Raw genomic sequence first — 14,865 nt, forward strand, 5'->3', positions numbered from 1 at the left:
TCCGTCATGCATTAAGTAATAATGGTAACATAGTTTTCAGCTTGAATGCAGGCCACCAATGATCCATGTAATGAGCAGGGGATGAGCACATTAAAAATGTGGACCTTATTCAAGGAAAAGCTCCTGTGTGTCCTAGATAAGTATGTACCTGCCAGACAGGGAAGAAGATATAGAACGCGTGAGCCATGGTTTACTAAGGAAGTGGAATCCCTGGTCAAGAAGAAGAAGAAGGCTAATGTTAGGACAAAACGTGAAAACTCATTTAGGGCGCTTGAGGACTACAAGGAAGTCAGGAAAGACCAAAAAAGAGAGCTCAGAAGAACCAGGAGGAGACATGAGAAGTTGTTGGCGCATAGGATCAGGGTTAACCCTAAGGTATGTCAGGAATAAAAGAATGATGAGAGTTAAATTGGGGCCAATCAAGGATAATAGTGGAAAGTTGTGTGTGGAGTCAGAGGAGATAGGGGAAGCACTAAATAAATATTTTTCGACAGCGTTCACTATAGAAAATGAAAATGTTGGCGAGGAAGATACAGAGATACTTGCATTTAGACTAGAAGAGATTGAGGTTCACAAGGAACAGATATTAGAAATACTGCAGAGTGTGAAATAGACAAGTCCCCTGGGCCGGATGGGATCTATCCTATGATTCTCTAGGAAGTAGGGGAAGAGATTGCCGAGCCTTTGGCATTGATCTTCAAATCATCATTGTCTCCAGGAATAGTGCCTGAGGACTAGAGGATAGCAAATGTAGTTCCCTTGTTCAAAAAGGGTAGTAGAGATAACCCTGGTAATTACAGACCAGTGAGTCTCACTTCAGTTGTCGGTAAAGTGTTGTAAAAGGTTATAAGAGATGGGACTTATAGCCATCTAGAAAAGAATAATCTGATCAGGGACAGTCAGCACGGTTTTGTGAAAGGTAGGTCATGCCTAATGAGTCTTATTGACTTTTTTGACAAAGTGACCAAACAGGTAGATGAGAGTAAACCGGTTGATGTGGTGTATATGGATTTCAGCAAGGCGTTTGATTCCCCATAGTAGGCTATTATACAAAATGCGGAGGAATGGGATTGTGGGAGACATAGCAGTTTGGATCAGTAATTGGCTTGCTGAAAGAAAACAGAGGGTTGTAGTTGATGGAACATGTTCATCTTGGTGTCCAGTTACTAGCAGCGTATCGCAAGGTCGGTGTTGGGTCCACTGCTGTTCGTCATTTTTATAAATGACCTGGATGAGGGCTTAGAAGGGTGGGTTAGTAAATTTGCGAACGACACTAAGGTTGGTGGAGTTGTGGATAGTGACGAAGGATGTAATAGGTTGCAGAGAGACATAGATAGGATGCAGAGCTGGGCCGAGAGGTGGCAAATGGAGTTTAATGTGGACAAGTGTGAGGTGATACACTTTGGACGGAGTAATCGGAATGCAAAGTACTGGGCTAATGGTAAGATTCTTGGGAGTGCAGATGAGCAGAGAGATCTCGTTGTCCATGTACACAGATCCCTGAAAGTTGCCACCCAGATTGACAGGGTTGTTAAGAAGGCATACAGTGTTTTGGTCTTTATTAGTAGAGGGATTGAGTTCGGTACGGCCACACTTGGAGTATTGTGTACAGTTCTGGTCACCGCATTATAAGAAGGATGTGGAAGCTTTGGGAAGGGTGCAGAGGAGATTTACTAGGATGTTGCCTGGTATGGAAGGAATGTCTTACGAAGAAAGGCTGAGGGCCTTGAGGCTGTTCTCGTTAGAGAGAAGAAGGTTGAGAGGTGACTTAATAGAGACATACAAGATAATCAGAGGGTTAGATAGGGTGGACAGGGAGAGCCTTTTTCCAAGTATGGGAATGGCAAACACAAGGGGACACAACTTTAAAGTGAGGGGAGATAGGTATAAGACAGATGTCAGAGGTAGTTTCTTTACTCAGAGTAGTAAGGGTATGGAATGCTTTGTCTGCAACGGTAGTAGATTCGCCAAGTTTAAGTGCATTTAAGTCGTCATTGGACAGGCATATGGACGTACATGGAATAGTGTAGGTGGGATGGGCTTCAGATTAGTATGACAGGGCGGCGCAACATCGAGGGCCGAAGGGCCTGTACTGCGCTGTAATGTTCTATGTTCTATCTGGATTAAAATCTGTTTGCTCTGACACTGTGTTGAAATTTGATTTTCATTGTGCAGTAGAAATTAGGAAAGAGATTAAGTTGGAGATTGCTATTGATGCTTTGTCCTTGCAAATTTCATAGTGGTCACCACACCTAATGATGGTGAAAGTTCAGGAACAGATTGTCTATTGTCGATGTGATAATCATGTGTATATGACAAAAGAAAGAAAGACAAAATGTGTTGAAACTCAATGCCATTTTGTTCAGTTGGCACATCAGTTTCATGAAATAACACTTTGTGAGCCTTCCAATTGTTGGCTGCCCATTTCTCACTTGCTAAATTGATGATCGACATTTGTAAATTTGCCATTGCAAATATTTTCAAGTTTCAGTCAATGATCAAACAGATTTTTAAATGGACGGCCAACATTCTTGCCCATAAAAGGCAGGAAATTGTGTTCAGTATATAATTTAGAATTGCCTTTTGTAAGATCCTGACTGTACCTTTCAAGCTGAAATGTACAAAGCATTTTGTGTGTCTTTACTGCCAGTTCTATTTCTCCAGGTATTGAATGCTGTTGGAGACCTCCCCTAAAATTGTAATTTTCTGTTTCCTAAATTTTTGTGAGCAAGGAAGACCAGTATTGCAACAATATTCCCCAATTGGCTGCTTGTTATCTGCTGCCCAGAATCTTTTATTGAACTCACCCCACTATCCCAGATATGTCTTGCTAACAGGCTACATTTTGTATCCTGATGACTTTCCTCATTGAACTGACAAGCTGAAGTGATGTGCTCATTTAGCACCTGCAGCACACCAACAAATATTTACAATCCTGAAATTACAAGTGGTTTGAGCTATCGAATATTGTGTTGGCCAAATACATGGGCACATTGCCAACACCACACTATTCCTGAAAGCCTCCCCATTTAATTTGGATGTCAAGAAAAGATCAGGCTATTTTAAAAATGAAACCATATTGGCAATGGTTATACAATCAGGCTCTGTCTGATTTGGAGATCTGCCATCACTTGCTATGGCTGGTTACTCCTGTTAGAAGAAGTTTTGCAGTGTCCTTATTTTTTGCTTTGATCCTTGCCTTAATGTGTTCAATACTAACAATGTTGTATTTTCTATTTAAAAGCGCTAGTCGTTACTTTAGTTAACTTTCATCTGTTGAAAACTATTACAGCAAAGCTTATAACTTTAGTAACATACCTGAATTGTCTTTCCAGAGCTAATATTTCTAGCCATTCTGTCAAAACTTATTTTTTATAGGTTGATGGTGGTATTCTCCGAATATTTCCAGAAGGAAAATCGTATGTAGTTGATGTTGAGCCAATGTTTGATAGATTATTATTGTTCTGGTCTGATCGAAGAAATCCACATGAAGTACAACCAGCATATTCTGTCAGGTATGTCCTTGTTGGAGTCTCTTAGAAATAAGTATAAGACATCACCACCTTCACAAATACACTAAGGGATGGCAATAAATGGCCCATTGACAGTGCCTGCATCTGTGAACAAATAGATGGAGGAAAAAAACCGTACCAAGCTTCCTAATGTGAAATGTTGGGCTGTTCCACTTTTGTGTTAGTTGTAAAACTTGAAGTCATTTTGTCATTTAAATTTATTACAGCTTTGCCATAAACTAACAATGTAGAGATTCCTGAATGTCAGCTTTAACCAATCGCTGAATGAAATTTTCTAAACTATACATTTTGATAAATTATAAAAGAAAATAATGCAAAGAAAAAAAAATTATGACCCTCCCATTAGTTAGATTTTTAAAACCTGCCTGCACAGTTGTGCCAAAAATATTTGTCAAGGAGTTTATGCTTCTTTTGATCTTGGTTAAATGTGATGACCATTCATCATTCCAGTCATTAACACCAGTGACATGGAAATACAGACTTGTGGAAGCCAAATTTCTCTCTCGAGATAATGCAAAAGTTGGGACTCAAGCCAAAATGAACCAAGCCAAATGTTATTATTAAGATTTACATTTTGAAAGAACTTTGATATGCCAGTGTTACTGTTTACGAAAGACTTCCAACCCTTGATGTTGACAAAATTTAAGATTCCATATTCTAGTAAATGTACTTATCCTAAATATCATTGAGATAATGATATGACTCAAAAGAAATGGGGAATCCAAAATGGAGGATGGGAAAAAATTGTGGCTGTAAGAGCTGCTCCTTTTTTGAGTTATTTTAGGTGTTGGACATGATTTACTCAAATTCGAGGAGCAGAAATTACTGTTTTATAAGCTTTTGGCTTGTTTTGGAAGTTTGGGGAAAAAAGATCAAACAACGGCACTTTTAAAAGGAGGAATACAGACAAAAGGCAGCGACTACATGGTCAGTGAGGGGGAGAGAAAGAAACATTCACTCCTGACTGACACAGCAGTGGATCTGCAGTTACTGCTTTTATTGTTTGAGTTCATGTATCTGTGGATATTGGGGTGCATCTAGGAAAAATTAACAAAAAGCAAAATTCTCCGTGTGGGAAATCATGTCTCATGAACTTGATTGAATTATTTTGAAGAAATAGCAAAGAGGATTGATGAGGACAGAATGGTAGGTGTGATCTGTCTTGACTTCAGTGAGGTGTTCAACAATGTTCCTCATGGGAGACTGGTTAGCAAGGTTAGATCTCATGGAATACATGGAAAACTAGTCATTTGGATACAGAACTGGCTCGAAGGTAGAAGACAGAAGGTGGTGGTGGAGGGTTGCTTTTCAGACTGGAGGCCTGTGACACAAGGATTGGTGCTTGGTCCACTGCTTTTTGTCATTTATATAAATGATTAGGATGTGAATGTAGGAGGTATAGTTGGTAAGTTTGCAGAGGACACCAAAATTGGAGGTGTAGTAGACAGCGAAGAGGGTTACCTCAGAGTAAAAAGGGATCTTGATCAGATGGGCCAATGGGCTGAGGAGTGGCAGATGGAGTTTAAATTAGATAAATACGAGGTGCTGCATTTTGGAAAAGCAAATCAGAGCAGGACCTGGGATGTGATGCTGAACAAAGAGACCTTGGAGTGCAGGTTCATATTTCTTGGATGTAGAGTCGCAGGTAGATAGGATCGTGAAATAGGCATTTATTATGCTTTCCTTTATTGGTCGGAACATTGAATGTAGGAGTTGGGAGAACATGTTGCGGCTGTACAGGAAAATTGATTAGGCCACTTTTGGAATATTGCATGCAATTCTGGTCATCTTCTTATTGGAAGGATGTTGTGAAACTTGAAAGGGTTCAGAAAGATTTACAAGGGTGTTGCCAGGGTTGGAGGATTTGAGTTATAGGAAGAGACTGAATAGGCTGGGACTGTTTTCCCTGGAGCATCGGAGGCTGTGAGGTGACTTTATAGAGGTTTATAAAATTATGAGGGGCATGGATAAGATAAATAGACAAGATCTTTTCCTTGGAGTGAGGGAGTCCAGAATTAGAGGGCATAGGTTTAAGGTGAGAGGAGAAAGATGTAAAAGAGACCTAAGGGGCAGCTTTTTCACGTAGAGGCGGTGTGTGTATGGAATGAGCTGCCAGAGGAAGTGGTGGAGGCTGGTACATTTGCAACATTTAAGAGGCATCTGGATGGGTATATGAATAGGAAGGATTTAGAGGGATATGGGCCAGGTGCTGGCAAATGGGACTAGATTAGGATATCTGGTCAACATGGATGAGTTGGATCTAAGGGTCTGTTTTCGTGCTGTACATCTCTGTGACTCTAAGTTATGAGATTGATAGTAATGTTGCTCAAAAAAGTTAGATAAGCTACCATGCCATCTAGACATAGTCTAAATCAGACAGGTGATCCCACTGGTAACTTTAATGAGTAAAGGACTCTCGTATCAAGATTTTTTTAGATTAGATTAGATTAGATTAGATTAGATTACAGTGTGGAAACAGGCCCTTCGGCCCAACAAGTCCACACCGACCCGCCGAAGCGAAACCCACCCATACCCCTACATTTACCCCTTACCTAACACTACGGGCAATTTAGTATGGCCAATTCACCTGACCCTGCACATCTTTGGACTGTGGGAGGAAACCGGAGCACCCGGAGGAAACCCACGCAGACACGGGGAGAACGTGCAAACTCCACACAGTCAGTCGCCTGAGGCAGGAATTGAACCCAGGTCTCAGGCGCTGTGAGACAGCAGTGCTAACCACTGTGCCACCGTGCCGCCCACTGTATTTGTATTCTTTTATTTCAAGATGGGATGTGGGCATCTCTAGCTAGGTCAGTATTTATTGCTTTTTTCAAATTGCCTTGAGAAAATGGTAATGCACCAATTGTTGAGCCACTGCAGTCCTTGGAACATAGGAAGATAACCATTCAGCTCCTTGAGCTTTTTCCATCTTTCAGTGAGATCATGACTGATCTATGGCCTAATGCCATTTAGCTGCACCTTAAAATCTTTGTTTAACAAAAATTTATCTGTCTCGGATTTAAAATTAACAACTTATCCAGCATCCACTGCCATTTATGTAAGAGAGTTCAAAACATCAACCACCCTTTGTGTGTAAAAGTGCTTCCCAATATTTCTCCTGAATGGTTTTGCACAAATTTTCAGACTATGTCCCCTTGTCGTCGAAGCCCCAACTAATGAAATTAGTTTATCTTTATCTACCCTGTCTTTTCCTGATAATGTCTTGAAGACTTCAATCAGATCACCCCTTAATCTTCTAAATTCTGGAAAAAAAAGCCTAATTTGCATAATCTGTCCTTATATTTAACCCCTGAAGTCCAAGAATCGATCTTGTAAATTTACTTTGTACTCCTTCCAAGCCAATACATCCTAGGTCTACTCACATTATTCTTAAGTAGGGCTAACCTAGACATTTGTGTAACTGCTGCATAACTTTTGCAACAAAAACAGAGGTTGCTGGAAAATCTCAGCAGATCTGGCAGCATCTGTGAAGAGAAGTCAGAGTTAACGTTTCAGGTCCGGTGACTCTTCATCAGAACCTCTGCATCCTTTTACTCCTGTCCTCTAGGTATGAAGGCCAGCATTCCTTGAGCTTTGTTGATTATTTTCTGCACCTGTTCCTGATATTTTAAAGATCAACGTCTCTTTGGGCATCCATTGTATTTAACTTAATACCATCTAGAAAGTAATCCAATCTGTCATTTTCTTGGTCCAAAATAGATAACCTCGTAATTGTTTACATTGAACTCCATTGCCACAGTTTTACTCATTCACTTAGTTTATCACTATGTTCAAAATATTCAGTTACCTCATCCTTTATTATAGACTCTACATATTTCCTCATCACATGTTACGCCAACTGGTTTGTAATTCCCTAGTTTTCCACTTTTGCTTTTCTTAAAAAGCAGAGTGACATGCAATTTTCCAATCCGAAGCGAGCTCTCAAAGATCTTAGTCGATCATGTGTTCCCCTACTTCCTTTAACACACTTAAATGGAAATCATCAAGTCTTGGGGATTTCCTCAATACCAACATTTTACTTGCATTAACTTTATTTATTCCCTGTCCTGATCCACTGTTCATTTCCCTGGGATTTCTGGCAAGCTAGCTTCCTTTTCTCTTTTCTCCTGTTCTGTATTGAAGCAAAGTAAATGTGCATATATGCTATTAAGACAAGAGTTTAAGGATTTTAAGACCATGGCAGTGAAGGAACAGCAGTGCAGTTCAAGGCAAGATGGTGTGAGGCTTGGAGGGAAATTGAAGGTGGTTGTGTCCTATGTATTTTCTACCCTTATCCATTTAGATGGTAGAGGCCACATGTTTGAATGGTGCTGTTGATGGATACGTTGGGTATGTTGCTGCAGTATTTTTTTTAGAAGGTACACACTGCTTCCAGTGTGTTAGTGGTGAATGAGATGAATGTTGCAGGTATTAGATGGTGTGCCATTCAAGCATGATGTTTTGTCCTGTATGGTGTTGTGGCTTTTTGAGTTTTCTTGGAGCTATGTCCAACCAGGTTCTAAAGGGTATTGCATCAGAGTCTTAACTTGTCCCTTATGGGCAAACATTAGAAAGACAGGATTTGAGTGACTTGCCACAGAATTCCTTGCCTCTGACCTATTGTAGTTGCAGTTTTTATGACTAGTCCAATTCAGTTTCTGGTTAATGGCAAATTCCATGATGTTGATAACGAGGGATTCAGCAGTGGTAATGCCATTGAATGTCAAGGGGAAGGAGTTAGATGGTTAGGTGTTCCAGCTGACGCTGAAAAATCTGAGGTTTAGTTGCAGATGTTCAGCAATTGAAGGGATGATTCATATTTATATAACAACTTTATCATATCCCAAAGTACTAGATAACAGAAACATTTAAGTTAAGCAAATGCAATGGCTACTTTGCACAAAGCAAGAAACCTCACTGGTTGAGGAAGGAATTTGTATAGAATGCTGAGAGCCCCTTATCCTGGAATATCCTGGTATAGTAGAATTCTATACATTGACAGCAATGGCTTCAACTTTTCTTTGTATCAATAATTGGCTTAGGATGAGTACTACACCTGAGGGACATAGACCAATCAAATAGCTGGCAGCTCTCTAGTTCAAGTAGCAGCAACAATGGGCGGCTTCTGCTTGGATTGCATTCAGTCCCCAATGGGGATTTTTTACTAGAATCAGAAGTGAGTGGTGGCATTGGCTGTTGAGGGTGGCGCAGACTGGCAAAGTTTAATGAGGTTGAGGGTGTGCGGATGGACAAGCTGAGAAGGATTGTGCTCGAAGGATCTCTGGGAACTTTCGCCTCTAGCAGCTCGAGGAGAGCTTCCAAACTTTTCACTTGGAATCAGATTAGGTCTTTCATTGGAAGTATTATGGTGAACTGAGAAGAGGTCTGCAGGTAATTGGCCAATTGAGGATGTCATTTGGCCCAAAAGCAGGCAGACTGCTCAACACCTCCCACGCCATTAAAATTGTAGTGGTGTGGGCAAATTGGCATCAGGAATGGCACCTGCAGAATTACAACTAATTTAATTGTCCCAACTGCTTTTCAACCCACTCTCAGGACAGCACCCCTTCTAGCTCCAAGCAAGTAGCTCAGTACATAGAACTTCTACCAACAACTCATAAATGCAGACAATGTTGCAGGCAATGAATAATCCAAATCCAGGCATTCTCTTTATAAAGGCATCTGGCTGCCTTTGTAGTCCTATAAAATACAAACTACCCTGTAAATGAAAAATCATTTCAAGCAACTTTCACACCTTGAGACGTTTGCTAGAGTTCTGTGGCATACATGTGCAAACATAGCACTGTAAACATAACCTGAAAATGGCTATAACCTTTGTCAAACTCTAAAGAAGCCTGATATATAAAGACCCCACCCCCAACAAATGTCTTTGACCTCAGGAACTAATGGGAAACTGTTACCGGCGAGAAATGAATACATTTGTATCATTTAATGATGTTTGTCCACTGACAATGAAATAACAGGATTAAAACAGGAAAATAAAATAAAATTCACAGCTGATGTCCCCTCCATCCCACCATATACGCATTGGAGACAAGGTTTGCCAATATGCAAATTTTAACATGTTTATTGTTTTGAAGTTTTGTTATGATTTGCTTCACTACTTAACAATTGGTAAACAATAGCATTGGGTAATTGCAAACTTGGTTTTTAATTAAAAGACTGGCAAGACAGAAAGCCCAGCAGGTATTAAGTAGCAAATTACCTGTTGATTCATTACTTATATCAAGTTGGACTTTTAGACTTCAAAATAATTTTATAAATTATTGTGGGCATAAAAAGAATCGAATGAAAGTACCCAAGATATTTGAAGAGAAATTTGTGATTTTGGTTCCTGCTGAAAGCTGTCACGTTTGGTCCTGAAATTGACCTAATCTACATTTGAGATAGGTTACCTTTGGAGAGTAAATTAAGCTTTGAGCAGGTGAGGCTAGCTGTTTCACACTGCTACTATGTAGAGGCAACGTTAGTGTTATTCGCCATCGAGCCAAAAGCACTTTCATAAATGGGTAACACAATATATGAATTTCATTGTCCATGTGATGCAATATGTGTAGGCTCTACATCCCAAAGACTGGCAATTCATATCAAGTAAAGCTGTTCACAACAAGCAAGTTAGCAACTGTATCTAACCAGCATATGCTTGCAAAATTCAAAATGCAGTGTCCAGAAGTAGATGTGAAACTACAATTGACCTACATTTGCCAAATACAACTGGAATTAACTTTGCATTCTCCTTGGCAATGCCCCTGCCAGTCAGCGTTCATTTGCCAACCAAATAACAATTTCCTCTCATATTGTATAAATGTTGTTTTTGCTTTGGCATTTCTTGAAAATTGTCCTAATGAGTGCAAGATGAAAAGCTTTGAAAAAATGTACCTCTTTCAGCAAAGCTAATATTTTTGTGTTCCAGATATGCGATCACGGTATGGTACTTTGATGCAGAGGAGAGAGCTGAAGCCAGAACTAGGTACCGTAATCGCACAGGTAAAATGAATTTTGATTAACCTTTTTCTAAAGAAGTTATGTATAATTAGTTCATACAATTTAGTAACTTTCTTTCTTGTTCTTCAGCTTCTGGAGAAGCAACAAGCTTTACATCATGACTGTAAGAGCGGTGAAACTTGACGGATGAGCTAAGCCTTTGAACAGTGGTAATTCACATGATCTTTACATCAACTCCAAAGACAAGTGTCCTTCCACAATAATCTTATTAAATGCCATGTTTATGAATAATAGTGTATGTTGACTCCTGCTCTTATCTATAATAGAGATGGTACTGGCTGCTGTTTAACCTATCTTTCAATGAAAACGGTTTTTAGCAGAATTAATCTGTAATCCAATATTGCACAAAATAAAATTTAATGTTAATTTAATTATGCATAAAAATATAGCAAGCGTGACATGGTGTTAAATATTACGACCATTTTACATAATTAGGTCTAATATTGCACTTTATATAGATTATTTCCAGATTGCAAAGGCGCTGATTAATACATTTTAATGGCTATATTTTTTCTTTTGTATTTAAAAGTAGTTGAATGATTTTGTTTGTGGCATTTTTTTCATCTTCTACCATTGATGGTATTTGACCATCACCTACTGATTGTAATTAAGAATGTTTGTTCAATTTTTGTGTAACGTAAATAAACCTGATAACCTTACAGCTTTATTTAACTTTATTCTATTTATATGGAAGCTAAATATATCGTGCAAAACAAAAGCATTTCTCCTAATGTTACGATGAATCTTTATCGCATTTCACTGTGATTAAACTTATTAAGTCTTTTACCTTTTTTCTCCAATGATTTACAGTTTACTCTTGTTTGTGAGCGCATTGTGCATTACTGTATCAAACTTGTGTTAACTATGTCTGAAGAAAGAACACAGCATTACAAGTGAAATATTTTCTGTTGTTGCCTTTTAATAGGGAAGTATAGTTCCATGGGAATTCCTGACGTAACTTGAACATGTGAGCAACAAAATTACTGAATTTGCAACTGGATGCCATCGTGTATGCTGGTCAACAATTTGGCAATTCAGTAGTGGCAATAAACAAGTTGTACTGGAAGGTTTCTTTGAAAACTATATTGCCAGATAATAAAATGGTCCCTCTTATAAGGACACAGATATGATTTTATACAAATATGATTGGTGTGTATTTTTTGTTTCCTCTCCTCTTACTGCAACATTATTAAATGACTATAGTTCTGGTTCCATGTAACTATTCTTTAAATAATTAGGCTTGTTTTCAGTTATCCTGTATTGCTTCATGTTAGAAAAAATATAGATCTTGCCTTTGCTTATAAAATCTGCTTGTTAACATATTTGGCACTGTTAATTTTTAACAGTTGACCAAGAATTTCTTAATTCATAACTGTCTGTGACGTCATGTGGCTGGGAGTTACATAAATCAGCACATATGCAGATGCCCGTTGGCATAAAATTTACATTGTAATAGGCAGTTTTGCCGAAGTAGTCTTTGCTAGTGTTTATACTTGAACATTGAAAAAGGTGTGCTTTATCTACCCAAAATGTACTATATACAATTATTGATGTTTTTCAAAGTATTCACTGGCCAAAAGTGAGAAATATTAAGGAATGTCAGAGGCTGATCTCTAGGCCAGGACTGTTTATTTTTTAAAGAATATACCTTTTCACTATATAAATCAGAGAGTATTAAACATTTCATTGGAAAAGTAAAGATTCTAAAATATATGATAGGCATTATTTTTTGATATGGAGTGTTAATGGTCACAAGGTATCAAAAACACAAGATATGGAATGGAGTGTTTATCCTTTAGAACTGGTGTTCTTATTCCACAGTAGTGTTTAAAACTTATTCATCTGCATAGTTTCGGACATAAAGAAATGCGTTTTGTCCTCAATTATTTCTGAAACAATCTTCATTAATGAACACCAACACATAGAAATTAAAGCTGAATGTACTTAGAGAAGATCCGAAGTTCTAACAGTAGGTTGTTTTACAAGTACAATGATCCCTAACCAAAGACTTGAGTAACAGACCACATGTTTGCACAGTGAATTGCTGATGAAACTTGTGTGGTTATTATATTGGCCATTGCACTGACTGTGGCAGAGGGTGCCCGTGTCACCTGGTGAAGCCGTCAGATAGACCGTGGAAAGCCGGACAAATGTGAGGTAATGCATTTGGAAGGTCAAGTACAAGTGAAAATTATACAGCGAATGCCAGAACCCTTTGGAGTATTGGATATGCAGAGGGATCTGTATGTGTAGGTCCATAGATCACTGAAGATAGCAGCGCAGATAGATAAGATTAAAAAAAAGGCTTATAGCGTGCTTGCCTTCATTGAAAGGGGCATTGAGTATAAGGATAGACAAGTTATGCTGCAGCATTATAGAACTTTAGTTAGGCCACACTTGGACTATGGCATATAGTCTGGTCACCACACTACCAGAAGGATGTGGATGTTTTGGAGAAAAGGTGAAACAGATGTTGCCTGCTATGGGATTTTATCTGCAAAAAAAGATTGGATAGGCTGAGTTTGTTTTCACTGCAAAACAAGAGTTGAGGGGTGACCTAACAGAAGTTTAGAAGATTGTGAATGACATGGATAGAGTGGAAACTATGAGGTGTTTTCCGCAGTGTGGAAAGGTCAATTAGTAGGAGACATAGGCTCAAGGTGTGAGGGGGATGTTTAAAAGAGATTGCAAGGCGAGGGTGGTGAGTTCCTGGTGTTGCCAGAGGAAGTGGTGGAAAGAGACACAATAGCAGCATTCAAGAAGCGTCTGGATAAATACATAAATAGGAAGGGAATAGAGGGATATAGATTGTGGGAATGAAGATCGTTTTCATCTGAAAAGGCAAAATGTGGTTGCGCAGGCTTGGAGGGCTGAAGGGCCTGTGAATGTGCTGTATTGTTCTTTGTAAGTTTCTTGAAAGGGTGGAGGGTCCTGATCAGTCATTCTGTATCCAACCAAAGCTTTGAACATTGCTATCCCATCCCTGCTTATTCCCACTTCACTCTAGACAACAGGTCACAGCCTCACACCATCATTTCCAGGGCTTGCATGATTGGCATTAGCAAAGCTGCCCACTTCCTTTGGTGTCCTAAAGGAGGGCTACTAATGTTACAGCACAGATCATTACTTTCATTGGTGCTGAAGAGCAGCCAGTTATTTGATTGGCCAATAGTGTTCAGTGGTAAGACAGTGGGGGGACAAAGTGGGAATCTAATGGCTCTTAAATCTTGTCAAGGCTTCCTGGCGATGTAGAAGATTAGATTAGATTCCCTACAGTGTGGAAACAGGCCCTTCGGCACAACAAGTCCACTGACCCTCCGCAGAGTAACCTGCCCAGATGCATTTCCCTCTGACTAATGTACCTAACACTATGGGCAATTCAGCATGGCTAATTCACCTGACCTGCACATCTTTGGACTGTGGGAGGAAGCCCACGCAGACACAGGGAGAATGTGCAAACTCCACACAGACAGTCACCCAAGACTGGAATCGAACCTGGAACCTTGGCGCTGTGAGGCAGCAGTGCTAACCACTGTGTCGCCCTAGAAGCAGGACTATGGACTTCTCACAAAAATTGGTGTACTTAGTTATAAGAATTTGGTAGTTTATTGATTCAAGATCTTGTACTGCTATTAGTACTATATTCAAAGGTGGCATATGAAATGTGTACAGAATTTCCTTGAGCTGAGTAAAACATGCAAGTTTACTGAGGGCATACTTAAAATCATAGAACTGTACAGCAAGGAAACTTTCAGTCCAGCTTCCATGCTGACCAGATATCCTAAGTTTAGCCAGTCCCACTTGCCAGCATTTGGCCCATATCCCTGTAAACCCTTCTTATTCATATACCCATACAGATACATTTTAAATATTGTAATTGTACCAGCCTCCAGTACTTCCTGTATCAGCTCATTCCATACATGCACCACCTTCTGCATTAAAATGTCACTTTGGTTCCTTTTGAATCCTTCCCCTCTTGCAAGAAATTTATGCCATCTACTTTTGGACTCCCACACCCTGGGAAAAGACCTTGGCTATTCACCCTATCCGTACCATCTGTAGATGGATTCTATAGATGGGAGGTTGGCCTTTGTGATTGACCGGGCCAAGTTCACCACTCTCTGTAACCGTCTCCGATCCTTAATGATATTCCATACCAAGTAGTGATACATCCAGACAGAATGCTCTTGATGGCGTACCTATAAAAGTTGGCAAGGGTATTCGCCATCATGCCAAATTCCCTCAGCTGCCTGAGGAAGAAGAGACGTTGGGCCTATATAACCAGTGCATCCACGTGAAGAGT

General features: G+C 39.5%; 1 protein-coding gene across 3 annotated transcripts in view; it reads left to right on the top strand.

The window, feature by feature from the left end:
* Nucleotides 1-11,774, top strand: part of egln3 (egl-9 family hypoxia-inducible factor 3) — a 44,445-nt gene extending 32,671 nt beyond the window's left edge. For 2 of the 3 annotated variants that reach the window (XM_043697882.2, XM_043697884.2), the window contains exons 3-5: nt 3,379-3,515; nt 10,471-10,544; nt 10,632-11,221. In XM_043697882.2, coding sequence (XP_043553817.2) covers nt 3,379-3,515; nt 10,471-10,544; nt 10,632-10,663 — 243 coding nt within the window. In that variant the 3' untranslated portion in view covers nt 10,664-11,221. Of the gene's footprint in view, nt 1-3,378; nt 3,516-10,470; nt 10,545-10,631; nt 11,222-11,487 lie in introns of those variants that run through there. The other variant, XM_043697883.2, reaches the window with a different exon arrangement.
* The last annotated feature ends 3,091 nt before the right edge of the window (nt 11,775-14,865 follow it).

The sequence above is a fragment of the Chiloscyllium plagiosum genome, unplaced genomic scaffold (genome assembly GCF_037043375.1).
Source record: "Chiloscyllium plagiosum isolate Xiang-an unplaced genomic scaffold, Cpla_swu_hap1 HiC_scaffold_8, whole genome shotgun sequence".
Taxonomy (NCBI): Eukaryota; Metazoa; Chordata; class Chondrichthyes; order Orectolobiformes; family Hemiscylliidae; genus Chiloscyllium; species Chiloscyllium plagiosum.